General features: G+C 38.8%; 2 protein-coding genes across 2 annotated transcripts in view; one reads left to right on the top strand and one right to left on the bottom strand.

The window, feature by feature from the left end:
* Positions 1–21,873, top strand: part of LOC109410572 (MOXD1 homolog 2-like) — a 128,878-nt gene that overhangs the window by 7,077 nt on the left and 99,928 nt on the right. The window lies entirely within an intron of this gene.
* On the bottom strand, positions 13,949–17,994 carry LOC109410539 (leukocyte elastase inhibitor). Its single transcript, XM_019684073.3, has 2 exons — positions 14,805–17,994; positions 13,949–14,747 (listed from the first exon to the last, which is right to left on the bottom strand). The coding sequence occupies exons 1-2, from the start codon at positions 15,760–15,762 to the stop codon at positions 14,620–14,622; spliced, it is 1,086 nt and encodes a 361-aa protein (XP_019539618.3). The 5' UTR covers positions 15,763–17,994; the 3' UTR covers positions 13,949–14,619.

The raw sequence follows: 21,873 nt of genomic DNA, 5'->3' as shown, positions 1-21,873 counted from the left end.
ACGCAAGATATTTGAATTTAAGTAAATTCCATATTTTAAAAAGTTGTAATTCTTGATATTAGGCTAAAACTTGAAAACTGTTCTGCCTCAATTTTTTTGAAGGTCGGTTTAGAAATCAGCACTAGATTGTGCTCCAAAAATTTTGATCGTTTACAGAAGTTCACGGCTTCCATGTTATTTTGTAAACTAGTGTTATATTTGTTAGAAAATTTTGGAAAACTCCCGTGACAAACTACAGGAGAAATGCCAGGAGATATTCCTGCAGAAATACTGGGAGAACTTTCAGGAGAAATTACTATGTAAACTCTTGGATGAATCCAGAGAGATCCTCTGTGGAGAACCCCTCGCGATATTTTTGTTAAAATAGCATGAGAAACGCTGGAAAAGTCTCACGAAATTTTCTGGGAAATATTCAGGGAGGAAGTATTGGAAAAAAAATCAAGGAAAAACCCCCTCAGAAATTGAAGTAGAATCTTTGCTAGAAATAGTGGGACTTTTTTTATGACACGGACACGTTCAATGCTTCCAGAGAGCTATTCGCTCTCTGGAACTTGCATTTTAAGAAGTGTCGAAAATTTCCCAAGACAAATTCGGGAAGTAACTCCACGAGGAACTCCTTGAGAAATAGGGCATATTCGGTGAAATACTTGACTTGTAATAATTTGCTGAATTTTTGTTTGGTGATATGATCAATTCTCCTTTCTTGTAATAAAATGATGCAAACAACGTGGATATTATGCTTTCGTGTCTAATTTTCAGTTGTTTGAGCAAAACTTTGCATCACTGTATTGATTAATAATCCATTCCTTGTCTCTTCAATAACACGATGACTTAAGAAAGTGTTTGATTTCACCAAACAATAATTGAGCTCAGAACATTAAATTTAGTTATCAACTGAATGTGTCCTATGTATTTCGGCAAAACCCCTGAAAATTTTTGTAGCAATTCCTGCATGAAATCCCTGAGAAATCACGCTAATTTCACTACCCTTAAGAAGAATTGTTTATATAATTTATTGTAAATTAATTTTGCATAACTAACCAAATTAATTGTTTATTGATGCTTATGGGCAGCATGAAGCAATTGAAAAATGTCATGACATTTTATCCGAGAAATTTTCCATTCCTCATCAGTGAAGCATTCCGGAAAGCTCCCAAAGCAAACGATCAAAACCCCTGGATTTTTGGAGGAATTTAACCCTTATGCGGCCGACATGGTACCCTGGTACCCAGCGCCCATTTAAAAGGCACGGTGTAGAAAAAGGCAAAACGTTTGTCGGATACATAATGGTTAAGAAAAATCTTGGGAAGAATGCTGGTAGGAATCGAAAAATAAAATTTCGAAAAAAATAAATCAAAGAGTAATCCTAGTGGGAATCTTGCGTAGAAAAGAAATTCAAAAAAGAATTTCATAAGTTGTTCCTATCAGAGTGCCTTGAGAAACGCACAGGCTGGGATTTCCGAATGAATCGGATGATTTTTGCCTTTCTCGTACACTAAGTGTACTGGAAAGGCTATATATTCACTCCAAAAATGACTTTTTGATAGAACGCCAGGAGGGTCACATACACCAATCAACTCAGCTCGACGAATTGAGGTGATGTCTGTGTGTGTATGTGTGTGGTCAAATAAAACCAACTTTGATGACAGATGGTTCATTTGACGCGGAATCTGGCCCATTGTTTCCTATTGAAAATTGTTTGGATCGGTCCAGCCGTTCCGGAGTTATGGTCATTTAGGTGTTCCTGACCGATATTCCAGGAAGGGGTCATATATGAAAATGCTACAAACCCATACAACCGCAGCAGATTGTGCGATATTTGCCAGAAAACCATTCGCCAGAATGTCATTGGCCAGAAAGACATTTGCCAGAAAATACCATTTCCCAGAAAACCATTTGCCAGAATGTACCATTCCCCAGAAAGCACCATTTCCCAGAAATTTTCCATAGTTCTCAATCCAGAAGTGTTACCAATCTAATGATAATTTAAAAAAATCTAATTGAAAAATAAATCGTGTTCTTGATTTGTTTGGGATCGATTTGCCCACAATAACGATTGTAAAAATGTGAAATTTTATTTTTATTCAGATTTATATGCCAAAGTTAAATAAATTATCGGAACTGATGTAAGAGCAAACAAGAAATGATTTTAGAGTAACTTTTAAAGAAAAGCCTGTAGTTTGAAGAAGGGCAAATCACTCTGAAGCAAACAAATGATGTGAAATCAAACCTTTCAAACTTTACAATACATTAAATATTTTATGTTATTCAAATATTTTATTGCGCACAACAGCTTATTTTTTCAATTAGTACATTTCCACAAATTTGTCAATGGAGAAATTGATCAAATATTATTTTGACGGAATTTGATCCATACTCATCAAAGATTTTCCTTTCTTCAACACATAGGATGTTCTTCCCAGCTTTTACTGATATGGATTTTTTGGCTTTACTTATATTTTTCAAAGATTCCCTGCTTTCAATTGAAAGTAATTTTTTAAGGCTTATTCTTGACAATAACAATAACATGATCTCTTTAAATAATAATTTTTGTGCCAAACAGCAAAACTACCCGGAATTGTTGATCACACACTTAAGTCAATCGAATATCATAAACAATAACGTTTCGGAAGCAACGAGTAAAATACACAGAAATAATAACTCAAGTGCCGGTTTCACCTATACCATTAGCCTGACTGTCACTGCCCGAAAGCCTTTACCATTAGGCCGAATATCACTTGATCAAATGCTATAAAAAGCTTGTTAATTCTAATAATTCCAGCATAGTTTTTTTCCTTCTTTTAATCATCAGCTGCTCTTTCTGGATGAACTTCTTAGTTTATTTGCGCCATTTCTAACCAATATATTCCCTTATCACGGTAATTGTAATATGTTAGATTAACATATTTGAGCTTTGGTATTATGGCTAATGGCGCTCCGGCTACTGTTGTAGAATCTTAATATCAATGGTGTTAGGGCATTCGACTGAAGGCCGTTGGGTCGAATGTCATTTGATCAAAAAGTTATTTTGCCGAATGGCCATATTTTTTGTTGTTTTCTCCTTTTATGCTATTAAAATAATTGTTAAAGTTGTAGCTACTGTTTTTTAACCATGAATCTTTCCTTCTTTTAAATATAGGAACAATAAACGGGTCTAAGATCTGTTATTTTTTTCAATAATTAAACTATTAGTTCCGCAATACCAATATTGCTTTATGGTTCTAACATAATCAACAATTTATGCCAAAAACTAGTCTTACAATGAAACTAGAAAGAACAGCCTGTGTTTAGAAGAAGGAAAAATTCACTATTTGAACTAGCCAAGTAACCACGGTGCTGAAGCCTTATTGCATGCAGATATACGGTGTATTTAGAACAATTATTACTTTACATGAACATTTAAGGTTGATTTAAAGTGAAAATGGCAATTATGCGACTGAACTAAGATTATACCAGTATAATCTTAATCTAAATTTGATTTTATAATTGACCATTTCCACTTTAAATCAACCTTAAAGTTGCATGTAAAGTAATGATTGCTCTAAATACATCGTATATCTGCACGCAAAAAGGCTTCAGCACCATGGTTACTTGGGGAGATATTAGCTTAGGTGTATAAAAATAGTTTTTTGCATCGAAACCGTTGATGTTCAACTAGTGAATTTTGCCTTCTTTTAAACATAGGCTGTTCTTCTCAGTTAGTAAGGCTAGATTTTGACATTAATTGTTGATTGTGGTAAAACAGTACGGAAATATTAATATTGTAGAAGTCGACACTGATTTTTTCATTTGGGCCTAATTGACGTTTTCGAGTTCTCTTCATCGATCCTCTCTTTGTGTTATCACAGAATGTGGATTGAGTTTTCCAAAGATTTTTTGATTGAAATGCGAAGAAGACGACAACATGTTGCTATAGAAACAAAAAGAATAATGGTTTTGTTTGTTTTGATCAAGTTATTAGCGAAAGAGAGAGTCGACGAAGAGAAATCGACCAAGTCAGTTAGGCCCTTATGAAAAATCATTGTCGATATGCACTTATAGCCTAGTTACATCGTAGTCTCGAGCTTAGTATCATACAGGCGTATCTGTAATGATCGATATATCTTCATCGATTTTCTCTTTGCTTAATAACTACCGGTGAATCATTTCCAGTTGTTTTCGTTGTTCTAGCCCGAGTCGTTCTTTATCGAAACGAACCAAGAGATCATCCTAGCGGTGAACATATCAAATTATTGTAAAATATTGAAACTGACGACATTTTATATGTCAATGGACTGAAATTAATTCTTAGAAAATGAAAAAAAAATTCTATTTGCCCGAAAGTACCATTTGCCAGAATGTACCAATCCCCAGAATTTAATATTAAATATTAAATTCTGGGGATTGGTACATTCTGGCAAATTGTACTTTCGGGCAAATAGTATTCTGGCAAATGGTACATTCTGGCAAATAGTTTTCTGGCGTTTGTCATTCTGGCGAATGGTTTTCTGGCGAACGGTTTTCTGGCAAATATCGCACAATCCCGCAGCATTTTCGATAACATAATAAACGATAAGCAGGAAAATACTCTCGGACTATATCTGAACCGATAGTGTTCCGAAGCGATTTCGGGTGTCCCGCCGGAAGTGGCCAAATATAAAAGCGAACAAAACCTATACATGCGACACATCAAATAGCGGCTCTTCCGATAAGGGGCTATCCATAAACCACAGGTCATTTTAGGGGGAGGGGGGGTCAAGGCGAAGTCCATGGTCCATACATTTTTTTTTGTATGAACTGAAGACCATGCGGAGGGGGGGGAACTACCACGTGGGGTTTATGGACAGTCCCTAACCAGATGAATGGCAAGCAGAAAAATAGTCTCAGACCATATCTAAACCGTTCCGGAACCAATTCCGAATGTGCCGCCGGAAATGGCCAATTAAAAAGGGAACAAAACCCATACATGCGATACATCAAATAAAGACTTTTTCGATAACGTGATGAACGGTGAGCTGGAAAATAATCTCAGACCATATCTGCACCTGTAGTGTTCCGGAGCCGGTTCCGGGTGTCCCATCGGAAGTGTCTAAATATAAAAGTGAACTAAAACCATGTAGGCAACACATCAAATAGCGGCTTTTCGAGAATCTGATGAACGGTCAGCAAGAAAATTGTCTCAGACAACATTAGAAACTACCGATAATGTTCCTTTAACGGTTCTGGGTGTCCCGCCGGAAGAGGCCAAATGTAAAGACAACCAAGCCCATTCATGCGACACATCGAATAGCTTTCAGGTGGCCTGATGAACGGTCAACAAGAAAATAAAAGCTCAGAGCATATTTGGGGAAACCAGTGTGTTCCGGAACCGGTTCCGGATGTCCCGCAAAAAGCGGTCAAGTATTAAAGTTAACCAAACCCATGCATGCGTGCATTACATCAAATAGCGTCTTTTTTAAAAATCTGATGTACGGCAAGCAGGTAAATAGTCTCAAACCGTATGGGAGCACTGTATGGGAAATAAACATATCCTCTCCTCTTCTTGGCGTAACGTCCTCACTGGGACAAAGCCTGCTTCTCAGCTTAGTGTTCTATGAGCACTTCCACAGTTATTAACTGAGAGCTTCCTCTGCCGTGTTCTATGAGCACTTCCACAGTTATTAACTGAGAGCTTCCTCTGCCAATGACCATTTTGCATGTGTATATCGTGTGGCAGGCACGAAGATACTCTATGCCCAAGCAAGTCAAGGAAATTTCCTTTACGAAAAGATCCTGGATCGACCGGGAATCGAACCCGTCACCCTCAGCATGGAAATAAACATATTAGTCGCACCAATTCCGAACGACTCTATGACATTACCCCGAATTCCGTGCCGCTCAAGCAAATATGGAGTCGTGGATTCGAATCCCACCAGAACACTTTTTTTCACAATTTCATCTCTCAATTTACCAAAATTCTGTGTTTTTCTCAGTACGTTTCGATGCACCAGCAAATTGGTACAAGCCTGTTAAGGGCAAACATAGACATGTGATCTATGATTGTGAAAAATAGATATATCACGGCTTCTTATTATTGTCTAGGCATTTTTTTTTTCAAAAGGGCCCATATAGCCGAGGCGGTAAACGCACGGGTATTCAGCATGACCATGCTGAGGGTGACGGGTTCGATTCCCGGTCGGTCCAGGATCTTTTCGTAAAGGAAATTTCCTTGACTTCCTTGGGCATAGAGTATCTTCGTGCCTGCCACACGATATACACATGCAAAATGGTCATTGGCAGAGGAAGCTCTCAGTTAAAAACTGTGGAAGTGCTCATAGAACACTAACCTGAGAAGCAGGCTTTGTCCCACTGATGACGTTACGCCAAGAAGAGGAGAGGAGGCATTTTTTCCTCCGCGCTGTTGGGGCAATTCAGCCACTCACGCCGAGGACCTGGGATCGAACCCGACAAACTCGCAAAATGTGAGTTCTTACTTCGGAAGGGAAGTAAAGCGTGGGTCCCGAGATGAACTAGCCTAGGGCTGAAAATCTCATTAATACAGACAAAAAAAATCAGCCACTGCGTCCAATAAGCTGAAAGCCGCCAGAAATCCAGAAAACCGGTTTTTTGAACCACCCTAAGCTTATTCAGAGCAATATCGGTCATTTCAAAGACACATTAAAACTGTTTTCAACAAACTTGCTCAAAATTGATAGATTTACAAGTTTGCCGAAGAATGTATATAGATATTCTTGAAAATAAAAAAGTTTGGTTTCCAATTTCTTCTAAATTATGTACCACCCTAATTTTCATGTCCATTGGAAAGTGGGCCTTTCTATTAGGAACAAATTGTCACAACATATTTGTCTAAAAATCATTTGAAGGCGCTGAATGCATCTTTCCTCGTAAATCTGGGTCCTGGACCACTGTGCAATGGTAAGTATGGTAACAAACAGAGTATAGTTATTCGGAAATGATCTTAGACTTGTGGGACATTTATAAATAAAAAATCCATATATGTGTCTCTAATTTTCTATAAGCTAGGCCGTTTCTAAAGCTTGAAGCTCATTTATACTTCAATTTGATTATGTCTGCTATTTCCGCCAGCAATAACTGAATAAATTATTCCTTCAGGCATGAAGCTAACCAGCTTCTGTAGAAGCTTGCATATTTATTTACGACGCTCATCAACCGTTCCGTAAATATGATCGCGCATCTGTCATCCATATTTACCTCGTGCTCATGAGCACCGGCAGCATTAACATAATTTGCAAAATGGATTATCTTAATGGCAGATGATTGATTTTGACGTCCCCCAAAGCAACGTGGCCTAGTATCGGCCGCCGTGCTCAACATTTCCAGCAGATGTTCGCCTTGGTGGTACTCATTAAACTCAGCCAACGCAAGTGCACTGACCAAACCAGTAGTAAGTCAGTGTACCACCACCGACTGACTGAATGCGCTTCAGCCAGCCAAGCCAGGTGCAGTTCGAACTATCCATCCCCTAAAGCCCAAAGGGTTCCACGCAATCATCAATACTACTAGTCCAAGAGGCGTCGTTGCGCTTCGATCGTTCGTCGTTTTCTTCTCGCGCGCACGCGGTCCAACGAGACGTGCTCAATGACATTGCACGCAAGCAATTGTGCAACAACTTCTTTCTTCGCAAACGGCTCGAGGGTCTCGCTTGATTACGGAACGCATTCACACTACTGGTTGTGGAGTATGTCGGTCCGGTTCACACAGGGCCCCGATAGCAGCAGTAGTGGCGGTTAATTCAGATGCTGTTTTGTTGTTACTCAATAATGCATGTAATTAATTTCGTTTGGACAGATTTGGGCCGATTCGTGCTCCAGAAGTTGCGGCAGCCCGCCAACCGGCAGCCGTCAGTTGCCTCAATGGGCCTTGTATGGCAAGTGCGAAGATAAACTAGCACCGTTTTCCGACACTCTCTCATGCATACTTGAAATGTTTCGATTTAACACCAGGGCCAGTTCGTGGCGGGATAAGAATAACAAATATTGGAAGCGTGCAATCAAGAGAATTTACAAATCTATGCCATACCGGACCCCAGAATACTCGGTTTCTGGCTCCCTCTTCCGTTCGTTATCACGCCCAATTATCTACCTGGTCCAACCATTTATCTCGGGGCGATTCTCACCTTCTGGTACCAATTGGATCTGTGGCGAATAATAATATTGCTAGTTTGTTGTCCGGTATTCTTGTAACATGACCTGCCTACCGTATTCTTCCGACTATGGAAACCTTCTGTACCCCAGACAACCAGTAATCGTATAAGATGTTGCATAAGATGATAAAGTGGAGGCCATATGCGTGCATGTGTCCATTTAGGCGCATGTAATATGTATGCATATCGCCTCCACTTTAACATCTTATTCCACATCTTATATGATCACTGGTTGACTGGGACACTACTGGGTTGCCGTAGATGCGGCGTTGTTGATGACTAACGCTTCATAGCCACACACCGTTCCCCTACATACCACCGATCAACGCGACGCAAGTACTTCTGAGTATCCGTAGCAAACCACGGGTCTTGATAGCGTCTCGTACAGGATACATTTGGTACGAGGGTGAATTTTTGTTTACCGAATGTTCTTCTGTAGCACATAGCACGACTTTTACTTGTTGTACCGACTTTTCGAACCCTCTAAGCAGAATACCCTCTTCGAATGAGTGTAATCAGTTTCGTACCTTTTAAAAGTTACGAAACTGATTCATGTGGTTGCTGGGCTGCTGGCTGCAAGCGAGCATTATTTATGGCCTATGAGTTGCTCCAATTTCCACCAATAATGAACCACTTGATTACGCCAGCCAGCCCCCCAAACCCAATGCAATGTTGTCCCGAGGCTTGCAGCATATGTAGCAAAACGGTGTGTGCCAGGGAAAGCGGGAGGCTGCTGCTGGGTAATTAATGTTGTGCACAATAAGTGACGAAGCGCGAAATGAGAGTGAATTGAGTTGGGTCGTGAATAACGAATTTGTGCTCTCTCCTTCCTAAGATCACAGCGGTCTCAGGTACAGCGTTTGACCGAAAATGACTTATCGATGATGCTTTGAGTGGTCTCGTGCACTGGAACTGTGCAACCAAAATGTTGCAATGCGGTTTCATTAGGATTAGGGGCTGTCCATTAATTACGTAAGGGCATTTTTGCGATTTTTCGACACCCCCTCCCCCCCTTGTAAGATTTTTTGTATGGAAAGCCAAATATTTTTGTATGGCGCGTAAGATTTCTCAAACCCCCCCCTCCCCCTATAAGCCCTTACGTAATTAATGGACAGCCCCTTAGAGGAACGTGCTTTTGTTTTTGCTGGGATCATTAAAACGACTGAAGGTTGATATCAATGTAATCAATCACTTAAAGACCTTCCCTGGATCTATCTTGACGTTTTTGAATTCCTTCCCAGTGGTTGTGCTTCTCAATAATTAGTGCAAGGCTATGTCAGTGACTTTGGAGTCAGTAAATTGGAGGAGCTCATCAAGTTCTACAAGAATTAGTTTACATCTACAAGTCGTGCTGTGCGGATTACAAACTCTTAAATTAAAAACAAACATGTTGTAACATTTTTATTTGTCCCAGTTCAAGTAGTTAACATGAGCAAAATTCTCAAAAAGATATTTCTCAATGAATTCACATGATTCAACTTTATAAAAATGATCCTAATATTTTTGAAACATTTGGAAGTGCAAACTCAAGCGCAAATCATATGTTCCACGTCCAAAGCTTCTGAATCGTATACCCAGTAGACGAAAAGGAACATCAATAATTCCCTTCAACTTTATTGATCGAGTCGAGTCAAATACGAGACACTGAAGACTACCTTACAGTTAAGGTCAAAATATGTATCTGGAATATAGAAAGGAACAGTACTTATCCCAATTTTCTTTTTAATTACAGTATAAGTGGGTTTTCTTCAAGATCAGAAAATTCCACTAGGGATTCTTTCTGATATTCCTTCTAACATTTCTGAAGGTATTTTTTTGAGAAATTGTAGAGAAATTCTCCGAAAACTCTCACAGGAATTCTTTCAAAAATCTTTCAGGGATTCAATCGAACATTTTCAACAGTGATTGTTTTAGACATCCCTCCAGTGATTTTTTTAAAAATCGCACCAGGAATGATGCCTCCAGAAATGTTATAAAACATGTTTTGTGTGTACTTCTGTATCTGGATTGCTTCGGAGATTTCCCCATGATTTTTTTCTCAGAAATTACTACAAGATTTTTTCAAAAATTGGCCAGGAATTCCTACAGGAATTTCTCGAGGAATAATTTAAGAAAGTCTGTCATGGTTGGGTTCAGAAGTATTTCTAAGAATGTCTTTACAAATTTCTCCAGTGATTTCTTCGGTGCCTTCTTCAGGAATTCCTCTAGAGATTTCTTCAACAATTTCTAGGGTTTTTTTTTCTTTGAGAAGATTTTGTTGAAGGTTCTTTGAGAAAACTCTAGTATAGATTTCCCAGGAACAATTCCTGGATTCCTACGGAAATTTCTCAAAAATCTGCCAGGAGTTAATTTTTATGTTTCTTTTTCTGAAATTCTTTCATATAATATTCTACAGTTTCCTTTAGTAAGTTCTATCATGATTCCTTCAAAAATTTTTCAGGGCTTCCTTTTTAATAAATTCAATGATGCAAATCATCACCTCACTAGTGATCATCACAACTCATCAACTGTATATTTATCGCGTGCGATTGAACTGTGCACTGATCAGCGATGACCAGCAGCAAAGAGTTGGCAAAAAGAACATGATGTAAATCACAAACGATTTTGCACACATCTGATTGTGCCGCCACACGCTCGACCGAACAGCCGAACCATACCGAATAGGTTGGTTTGCGAAGCTACGGCACGAACGCTCGACACGCACACAGAAGCAACATTCGCATGTACCGATACCATACTAATAAAGCTTCCAGCCAATGATGCTTCGCGATAAGCTGTAAAAAAGCATCGAAAGCTATGAAAAGAGATGCTTGGCTAGAACGCAACGGCTCAACGGTGAAAAGGAAGAGTCAACTATGCTGATCAGTGTTGAGTCCGTTCGTGTGCTACTCGTATGGGAGGTTGATTGAATAAAGCGAGGATGGGTGAAAACGTATTCGTTGTCGAAAGCAAATCGTAACATTTCGCGAATGTTTTCATCAAATAGCAAGCTTGAATAAATTCATTATGAAAGTCTTTAATTGAGCTCGTTTAGAAAATCATTCAGATTTTTTTTTCTTAAATTTATATATACAGATACTCTATTACGAACTCCTCCAGGAATCCTAATAACTCGGTTAAAAATTTACAAAGATGAATCCAGAAATTTCTTCAGGTATTCCTCCTGACATTCTTGCTTAATTTTTACAGTTGTTAAAGCAGGAATTATTTCATGAAATCTTATGGAAACTCATTTATTTTTTTTTTTCTTGGCTCTGTACCATTCTTTTTCTAAAAATAATATAGGTATATGAGATTTTCCCTATTTTTTCCTTTTTTTTTGAATTTTCACCTTTTTGGATGCAACCTCGCTGGTCTAGAACACGTTTGTGATGGTCCCCAAAGGGTTAAAGATACCTCCAGATATTCCTTGAGAAATTCCTTCTGTTTTTTAAGTTATTCCCAGGAATAAATCTAATTTTTTTTTTTCAAGAAAATGCTCCAGGCGTTTCCAGCTATTCCTACAAAAATTCAATTCCTGCAAAAAAAACATATTGACAAGCAGTTCCTTTAGCGATTCCTTCACAAGTTTCATCAAAGCCCAAGTAAATTTTTATAGTCAAATAGATTAGAAGAAGTTCTTAAAACCATCAAAAAACTAAAACAAATGGTATTAGGTTTTATGACGGTTTTGAAAACAGCTACAAGACTAATTGGCTATCAAAATGTTACTTGGGAGATTACTCCAGTTATTTTTCAGCAATTCCTCACGTGATTCTTGCAGGTTGTTCTCCAGATGTTCCCGAAAATCCTGAAATTCCTCTATCGATTCCTTCAGAAATTCTAGAAGTTCCTTCAGGGGAATTCCCAGCAAATCTTCACGGGTGGCATCACAAACTTCTTACCTTACCTTACCGGACAGACTCAGGCCTGAGTGGCATCTGCTGTATATAGCAGCCGTCTGCATTCTACGCCATCCATGGCTGTGTGTCTCCAGTTCCGCACTCTGTGAGGGTCCACAGATCGTCCTCCACTTGGTCGACCAAACCTTGCATAAACTTCTCTTGGGGCTAACTGTGACTTTTCATCTGGGATTTTCAGATTATTTCAGGAATTTCTCTAAGCACTCCAGGAATTATTTCATGTTTTTTGTCCCGGAATTTCTCAAGAAATTCTACTTGGAATTACTGAAAAGCATTCTTCAGTTTTCCTGGTCCTTCGGAGATATCTCCAAAAAAAAAAAACAATTTATTGGGATACTTCTTTTGGTGGTTCCTTCAAGATTTTTTTCAGCGTTGTCCTAGATTTCTTCTGTTACTTTTTTTCTCCGAAAATTTCTCTAGAGATTGATTCAAAAAGTGCTCCACTAGAACCTTTTAAACATTTTCCACTAGTACCTTTCAAGCATTTTGCAAGAAATTCCTCCAGAAGTACCTTCAGGAGTTCTTCCAAGGTTTCCTTCGAAACATTCTCGCGGAATCCCTTCAGAAGCTTTTTTAGAGATTTATTCAAGAATTCTTCCAGCACCTTCGTTTGCAATTTCTACGAAGAAGGCAGAAATTGCTCCAAGAATCTCTTCAAGAAATTAAAAAAAAAATCTTCTTGAAATCTCCAGCGGTATTTCCAGGGATTCCTTCTCAAATTCCTTCAGGTATCTCCAGTTTTTTATGGGATTAGAGTACTTCTGTAAAAATCCTAGAATGAATATCCGAAAGAATTTCACGAGCAATCGCTGAAGGGATTCCAGAAGATATTCCTGAGATACCCCCGACGAAATGTTTTAAGGAACTTTATCAGAGACCCTTGGAAGAATAACCGAAAAAGTTGCTTGCATTTATTTTGTTCTGGGGATATTTTTGAAGAAGTTTCAGAAGTAATCCATGGAGGAATTTCTAAAATAATACTTGGACGATTATTCAATAAACTTCTATTCAATTTCAGTAGAAATCCCAGGCCGAATATCTGAATGAATCTTAGTAAAATTCCTTTGGAAATGTTTGATGCAGTTGCTAAATAAATTTATTAAAGAATTTCTGGACAACTCTATGAGGAATTAGTAGAGTGGAATTCCTTTAAGAATGTATAAATGGAGTGGAATTCCTTTAAGAATGTATAAATAAATATTTAGAAGTTATCCCGTAGATATCCGTTACCAACATTCATGGATGATTTTCGGAAAGAATCCGGTATTTAAAAAAAATCCCTAAAAGACTTCTAGAGAAGCACTTGAATTCGAAGACAAATCTCATGAATGACTTTGAAAGGAATGTCTGTATGGGTTTTGAGGAATTATTTATGAGGAAATTTCTAAACTTTATAAAGAATTCGAGTGAAAATTCTTAAAAGTATCCTTGGAAGAGAATCCTGGAGGAATTTCTAATGAAATATATGTAAGAATACCCGGAGGAGCTCCTGAAGGAATCTTTGTATAAATTTCTGCGAAAATCTGCTGGAATTATAAAAAAACATGAAAGAATTTCAGGAGGAATTCTTGGAGACATTCCATGAAGAAATGCATTGAGGAATCCCTGAAAGAATCATTGAAGGAACCGATGGAGGCATTACTTTGCATTAAGAATTCCTTGATTTATTTATGAAGGGTAGCTTTCTTAAATCACTTCATGCTTTAAGAAAGGATGGGGCTCCAGGAAAATACGACAACTCGTGCACAAACGACACAAGTGCCACACAGAAAGTGTGCCATATGGAGGACGGGGTTGAAAGTGGACAATTTTTGTAAGATCTAATTCATTAATTTTCTAAGACATCAATGGATCCATTTATGAAGGTTCTCTATAGAAATTCTTTGCAAAATTTATCGAGTAACTTAAGGCATCGCATATAAGGCCGTTACAAATATTTATTTCACTTTTTGTCCCATCACTCTTTGACGGGTCGAGGGGGGGGATAAAAATAATAAAGCATTTTATCTAAAAAATATTAAAAACTCCTCGGATTTGTTAAAGAATTTTCACCAATGCCCGATATTTTGATAAATATTTTTTTCTCTGCCCCCTCAAAATGCTAAATCCAGCCAAAAATTTTTGAAGGGGGGGAGACAAAAAGTCAAAATTAAATTTGTATCAGCCTAATTATTTCTGAAGAAATTTTTTACAGATTTTCTGGAGGATTTTTTTTTTGAAGAAATTTCAGAAAAATATAAACTCTTGATTTTTAGAAGAAAAAAAAAACGCCGTGAAAATGTCTGGAGTGCGTGGATGATTTTCTGAAAGAATCCCTGGGAAAATTTCTGAATGCATGATTTTCTTAAGCTTGAAAGAATTCTTAGAAGAATTGTTAATGAAATTTGTGGAGGTTCCTTTTATAGAATTTCTGAAGGAAATTCTTAAGGAGTTGTGCAATTTCGGTCACTATCAGTCACCATGTTCCTCTCGAAAAAATCTCCGGGCACAGGTAATTTCCAAAATGTACACTTCTTTCCCAAAATATATTCTATAGACTATCACCCAAATACTAATCTAATCAAAACTCTTTATTCAAACATCAAAATAAGAATAGTGTCCAATCATAAGAATATCCTTGGAAGTAGTGTTGCGAACCAGATACAGAAAAGGCCTATCGGCTCGGAATGAAGGTAGCAGTGCTGGGGGAACATTCTGCTTCGCTGAAATGAAAACAATTATCTTAATCCTAATCATTAAAGAACTTCGTAAAAACTTACGGCTATCTTCAGCTTCCTCCGTACCTCCTTCCAGAACCCTCATGGACCCGGTGTGATCGATAGGTCCCAATCCGCTGCCTCGATACAGGTAGAAATCGAATGCATTAGCTAGAAAGCTGTACACCAGTCCCATCCGAGCCAAGCTCATCCCTAGTGAAACGCTGCTCTCCACTACAAACCTTGGAATTGACACCTCCACGAAACGTTGCCGAAGATGGGAGTCGATGGTTTGGTACTTTAGTAGATCGAAGTCATTCACCAAAGCGGACAGGGGGACGTCCTCATCGTTGGGCTGTGCGAAGACCATTGATAGGTCTGAATCGTAGGGTATTTCCAAAGCTGTGAACTGTTCCAGTTTGAGGATGCCAAAACGTGCTGTTTTCTTCATGAAATCCGTTAGAAAGTAACCGTTGTCGAACTTGAACATACCGGTTCGGCCTTCCAAGGTGTTGAACGGGTTTTTCCAGGATGCCGAAAGGTTTGAAGCGGTTGTAACCAGAAGATCGTAGTTTGGCATGTGGATGGACTTGGGAAGTATTGAGATGACGGTGTCCGGGTCGTCGCTGTTTGTCACCTCCGGTTTCATGTGTTCGTTGATTAGCGATAGTAGGGTCCAACTCAGTTCAGTTGGATCGCGATAGATCTTGGAACTGCTGTGTAGGTGACCTTGGTTGTTGGCGGTTTTCATGAGGAAATTTTTCAGATCAACCGTTGCTTCTGACTTGTCTTCAGGAATTTGTAAAGCGTGTTGTATCTCCAAAGCTGCATTCCAGTTCGCAGTTAGATACAGGAAAGAGAGTGTGGCACGTATTATTGGCGGCGACAGGACAAAGTTTTTATTGCTTTCCTGGGCGTAAACTTGCTTGAAAAGATCTAAAGCGAAAGTGTTTTCCTGGTCAGTTCCGATGACTACACGAAAAACAAGAAACATTACTAGAGACTTCCAAAGCGGTTCCATTGCTGATGCGAACTGAAGTCAGAGCACAAAATTTGGCTCCACTTTGTTATACGTTTGCTTCGCTATACTGTGAGAAACTCATTGCGTGCGCGTTAAGCCCTCCGGTTTATTGAATTCAATGTGTCATTTTTCAGTGATAAACGGTTTGAAATTTGAATATTTTAATAACACGCATACAACAAGTGCAATCATCGTCAAAATCAATTAAATTATACGGAAGCCTTGACTCCAAAACAGCAATCAGATTTGCTTCCCACAACAAGTTACAAACTAGTAGCACGCTGTTCAGAGTAAAACATTCCATCTCAATTCCGCTTCATAAACAATCCTACACAGGTGTCAATTGCTCACCACTTCAGGCATCATCAACACAACCAGTTCATTGACGGGGGAAGCTTTTTCCCCGGAGATCTAGAATGTCTTCACCAGACGATCTGGCAAACTGGTTGATCCTGCCGACAAAAACAAAATGGGACCATTTTATTCCTGAAGGCACATTTTGCGCTCACACATGAAATCATTTCGCAGCAGTAGTGATGCAACAGAAGAGGTTGACGCTTTTGTCTGCTCTTTGTGCATCTCGTGGGACTATGTACCAAGCTGATGATGATGACGACGACCTAAAATGCCTTCCAGGCATCCTTGGCCCATCATACGTCGTCGTCGCTCGGTCGTTGATGACTGACTCTATGTGGCGCACAGTAAGAAAAAGTGCCCTTGCAGCGAAAAGCTCACTGAACATACTCGCACACAGCACCGCATTCTGCAGTAATTCCCCCCTCAATCCCCTCCGGGATGGTCGCTTTCCAACTCCAGTAACCGGTTTCCTCGACTGTATTCAACTGACAGACCTTAGGGACTAGACCAGCCAGCGAGACACTGTCACGAATATATAGCTATCATTTAATATCGCTCGAGCGCAAATTATATCGAGCCTTGGATGGCGTATGGGTGGAAGGAATTCATTTTACGCCATTAAGTGCACCGAGGGCTATTATGAAGTTGCGCACACCCTTGATGGACGGACACAACGCCCGGGTCGAACCAGGGAAGGATGGGACGATTTCAGCAGGTTCCGAAGCTGATGGACGGACGCGAGAGCATACAGCTCTTCCTCCGCCGCCGGCGACCGATCGCAACCAACCAGAGAGTAAGAAGTGCGAAAAGACAGCCAGCGACCTTTGATTGCATTATGTTGTCATTTCACTATGATTGGCAGCGGAATTAGCGGAGGGTTTGTCATGAATGGGGATCGGGACTGCGTATCCCACCATCTTTGGACCAGGATGAATGATGGGTGAATTGGTGCCTTTGGTCGTCATTAGAGAGCGTTTATTGGCGATTGAGGGCGAATAATGGTGGCATGGTTTGTCGCTTGGCATACTTTCTATGCGATTGGGATGGATGGATCAAATAAGACTTTAATCGGTTTCAATGAAGCGCTTCTACTGAAATAAATATTTGATGCTTTTTTTAAATTTTGAGACATTGTTACTTGATGAGTGGTTTCCTCCTGTTTTGACATACATTTAACATGGATGTTTATGCAGCATTCGTGCAAAATTAAACTTAGGTTCGTTTTGAAATACAAAAAAAAAAATGTTGTTGTGGACATGGTGTGATGGTTAATGCAGAATTTTTTTGTCAATTTTTTTAACCCCAAATACTGTAAATTAACGTTTTATTGAAATTTGTCTCCTGAGGAGGTGGTCGTGGGTATCGACTTATGGCAAATCCCATATACTCTCAATCTGGTACGGCCAGGGCGTTAACTGTAAACACCCTAAATATTTGAAAATGTGCACCACGTGGGTGGTGATAATAATCACATTAATCATTTTACATGGTAATTTTGAAAAAAAAAACGCTTGAAGCTTCTCTCCACTAACCGTGACTAAGAAGAACAACTGGGCTGTGTGGGATCAAACACCACTCCAGAAAAAGCCACAAAATGTGGCTTCTTCGGAAGGGAAGTAGTACGGTTGGTCCGGGATAAACCAGCCCAGTGCTAAACATCTTGATAATAATGATAAAAATATAAGTTAATGAACCAAGAGGTGAAAATGCCTTTCTTGTGCAAACTTCAGCTCTTGAACAGTCCGTTGACGAGAATCAGCATTCCTAAAAATGATGGCGGATGCAAGGAAAATTTCAGAAGAGTCTCAGGGCATTTTAGAGGCGCTTAATATGTTTTGGTGGTTTCCAAGAGGTCCTAGGAGGCTCCAGCACAGTTTTAGGGGGTTTGATGGGGTTTCAAAAGGGTTTTATACCACTCTAAAACACATTTCAAGGGGATTTCACAAACATTTGAGGGAATGAGGGGTGTTAATGGGCATTTTTAGAGCGTTCAAAAGACGTTTCAGGAGGTCCAAGAAGGTTTCAGGGACGTTTCAGAGGGTTCAATGGGGTTTCCCAAAACTTTTAATAACGCTTAAAAGCGTTTTAAAGCGGTTCATGAATGTGTTGGTGTATTTCAGAAATTGTTCAGGAGCGATTCATGGCATCCAGAGGGAGTCTGATACGTTTCCGGAGGTCTTCAGGAGTTTTTCTCTAGAAAAATAATGAGGGAATTCGGATTTCGTATAGATCTTACGAAAAATTTCTGAATTATGTTTCGTTTTGTATCGCTTTGAAAAAAATCCATACCACATACCCTTAAGCTGGAGCATTTTCAGAAGCGAATTTTGGAAATTCGCAAAAGATTTTTTAAGAAATGCATGCAATTTTCGTGAAACATACCTGGGATTTTTTTTAATCCGTGGAAGATTTTCTGCCCAGAATCTACAACGGATTTTTTGAAGGTACATATGCAGCAATTTCGGAACCAATTCATACAAGATTTTCTTAAGGAGTTTTAAGAGGAATTTGTGGATGATTTTTTTGAAGAATTTCTAAAGGAATTCCTGGAGGAATTCCTTAGAAAATCTTTGGATGCATTTCAAGAAATTGCTGAAAAAGCTTTTTAAAAAAGGCTTCGGAAGAGCTTGAGCTAAGCTTGAGCTTGAATGACCGTCCATGAATGCTACTCCAGCATCGCAAGACCAGCTACTTTCACACAAGGAACCAAAGAGATATCCGCCGGGGACTAGCAGGCATCTTCAGTGTGTGGGTGACGGTGATCTTCTATTCTTACGCGACAATGGCGCTTGCCACGTCAGGTTGTAGGTCAATGTGGGTAAGGGGAAGGAAGTGATGATTACAATCGTTTGTACCCACAGCAGACCGAATATACCTCTGCGTCTGCACAAATTAACGCGCATGTCGGAGTGTTAGTCGTCTAGGCGTATCGCAAGCCTCGGAGTGTGTGGGTTCGATTCCCGCTCCAGTCGGTAGACACTTTTCGTCAAACGAAAAATTCATCGCTAGGCCACTGGGTGTTCTGTGTGTTGTCCGTTGTCTATTGTAAGTAATGTGTTCAGTCTGTGCATCCTCTGGCTGAAGACGGTGTGAATTGTCTTTATGTGAAAATACATTAGTTGTATATGTAGAGAGGAGGAGAAAGGAACGGGCCAGACATTGAACCCAGGAACTTCAGCATACGAATTAGAAGCGGTAGCAACAAGACGAGGATTTTCTCCAAAAAGTTCTTTAGGTACTGCACGTACCGCGCAATGCTTTGGATTATTACAGCCATTCTTCATGTTTTTTTTTCAAAGATTTTCTTAACAATTCCAGCAGAAATCACTCCAGGATCTATTCATTATCATTTTCAAGGATTTTTTTCGAGATTTTTTCTATGAATGCCTTGAACCCCTTGCTCAGCTGTTCTTACAGTTCTTCTTTACTAGATTCCTTCAAAGTTTTTCAACGTTATCGCTTCAGAAATATTTCAAGCTTTGTTCTTTGAAGTTAAATGGTGTCTTAAGGTTTTTTATGCTGAAATTGATTAAGAGATAACATCAGAAATTGCATAGTATTTTTTATTAAATTCTCTTGAATCTTTCCAAGAATATCTTGTCGGAGTTTCCAAATCTTCCGGAGTTCTAAAGGGATTTCGTGAAACAATCCTGCAGGGATTTCTCAAAGAATTCATCAGTATAGGAGTTCAGGAGTAATATCTGAAAAAAAAAAACTGCAGAGATCTTCAAAGGCATGCCGAGGACCGACCCGTCGAGAGTCCGACTGCACACTAATTGCCATACCAATAAGTGATTGGAAGGCAGTGCCCGAAGCTCTCGACAATTAAAAATAACTTCCTCTCCCGCTTTGACATACATGTGCACAACAGACAATGTGTTAGATGTTCATCTAATCCCATCCGAAGGGGGTTTGGATTGTGAAAAGAAGATAACCATGTGCGATTGTGGAATCGAGTTCAGTTCTAGGCCTGCTGGCGACGGAGATAGTCGAGTGACTCCGTAGCTTGAAGGAATAGAAGCGCCCGTCTAGCGAATTGGGAGTCGTGAGTTCGAGTCTCACCGGAGTACGTGGATTTCTTTTCATAATTTCAAATCTCAATTTGTTCATCGAGCACATGTTCTGTTGTGCACATGGACGTCAAAGCATTTTCAACAGTGTAATTTCCCACATGGCTTGGTCAGCCAAAGCAAAATCAAGAAATTGACATCCCAGGAGATTTTGCTGATGGAGCCTCAAGAGCAATTTCTAAAAAAAAATCTACGGGAATCACTGAATGACTTTTTCAAATATTACTTAGAGAAACTCTGAAAGGCATTTCTGAAGCAATCTCTGTAGGATCTTTAAAGAAAATATCAATGATAAAACTTTTGAAGGGTTCTCTTGCTGAAGTTTTTGGAGAAATATCTTAAATTACGAAGAAATCGCTGGATATAAAAATATCTTCTCATAAAAAAATCATATGATCCCAATTTCTGAAAAATACCCTGAAGGCATTTCCGAAAAAAAAATCTTTGGTAGAAAATGAATCTCGAAGAAATTCGTGGAGCAATCCAAGCTTGAATTTCTTAAGAACTTCCTGGAGAAATACCCGTAGAAACTTCTCGAGAAACCCTAGGTGGAATACCTAAAAAAATACTGTTCTGTAGGATAAATATCTGGAGAAATCCTTTAACTATTATTATTGTTATCATCAATTGTGAGATTTTCAACCGTGAGCTGCCGCATCTTGAACCAAATCATTTAAGGCGAAACTGGAAGCATTTCCTCATTTTTTTGGTTTTTGTTTTTTTTTTATTAAATAACGAAATAATATTTTCAAAATCGATTTTCGTGCACATGCAGAGTACGGACCAAGGTATCTTCTGATTTTTTTTTTTTTTAGGTGGAAAATGTTTTCCATTTTTGCAGAAACCATTTTTTTGTGGAATTTTGTTCAAAAATTGTTTCTGCAAAAACGAAAAACATTTTCCACCACAAAAAAATCAGAAAATTCCTTGATCCATACTCTACATGTGCACGAAATCCGATTTTGAAAATATTGCTTCGTTATTTAATAAAAAATGAAAAACCAAAAAGTGAGGAAATGCTTCCAGTTTCGCCTTAATTAAATTCTTCAATAAATTTCTGAAAGTATTCCTGGAGAACATTTGGATGAGTTTCTATAAATAATCCTGTATATCTTTAGAAACGCAGTCTAGAAAGTCACGAATAAATAGAGAAAAAAAAGATCCTCAGGAAAAGAAAACTCTTAAAAAATGAGCTTCCGTAAAAATTTCTAGAAAAAATTTTTGAAAAAAGAATCTTAAAAATCCGTGGAGTAATTAATGAAGTATTCCTTAAAGGAAATGCCAGATAAATTTAGAGGAATATCTGGTGGAAATCCTGAAAAGATCTCTGTATGAACTGTTGCAGAAATATTTGCATAAATTCCTCCCTGAATCACTGAAAGTAGCAATACAAACATCTCTGGAGTAATTTATGCACGATTTTCTGGATAAAACTCTGGAGAAATATCTGGACATGTCGTGTGGGAATGTTCAATGGAAACCCCAAAGCCATTCCTGGAAAAATCTCTGGTGAATTGAAGGAATAGCAGAATGATTATTATTATTAATATTTATTAAAGACACTTAACTACTTATGTAGCATTCGTGTCTGTATAGCAGAATGAATTTTTGAAGGAGTATTTGCAAAAAAAAATCTGAAGTAACCACTTGAAGAATTTTGAATAATTTCAAAAGAAATGACTGT

The sequence above is a fragment of the Aedes albopictus genome, chromosome 3, assembly GCF_035046485.1.
Source record: "Aedes albopictus strain Foshan chromosome 3, AalbF5, whole genome shotgun sequence".
In the NCBI taxonomy this organism is placed as follows: domain Eukaryota; kingdom Metazoa; phylum Arthropoda; class Insecta; order Diptera; family Culicidae; genus Aedes; species Aedes albopictus.
The sequence above is the reverse complement of the archived record's forward strand: the minus strand, read 5'-3'. Positions and strand labels throughout refer to the sequence as shown.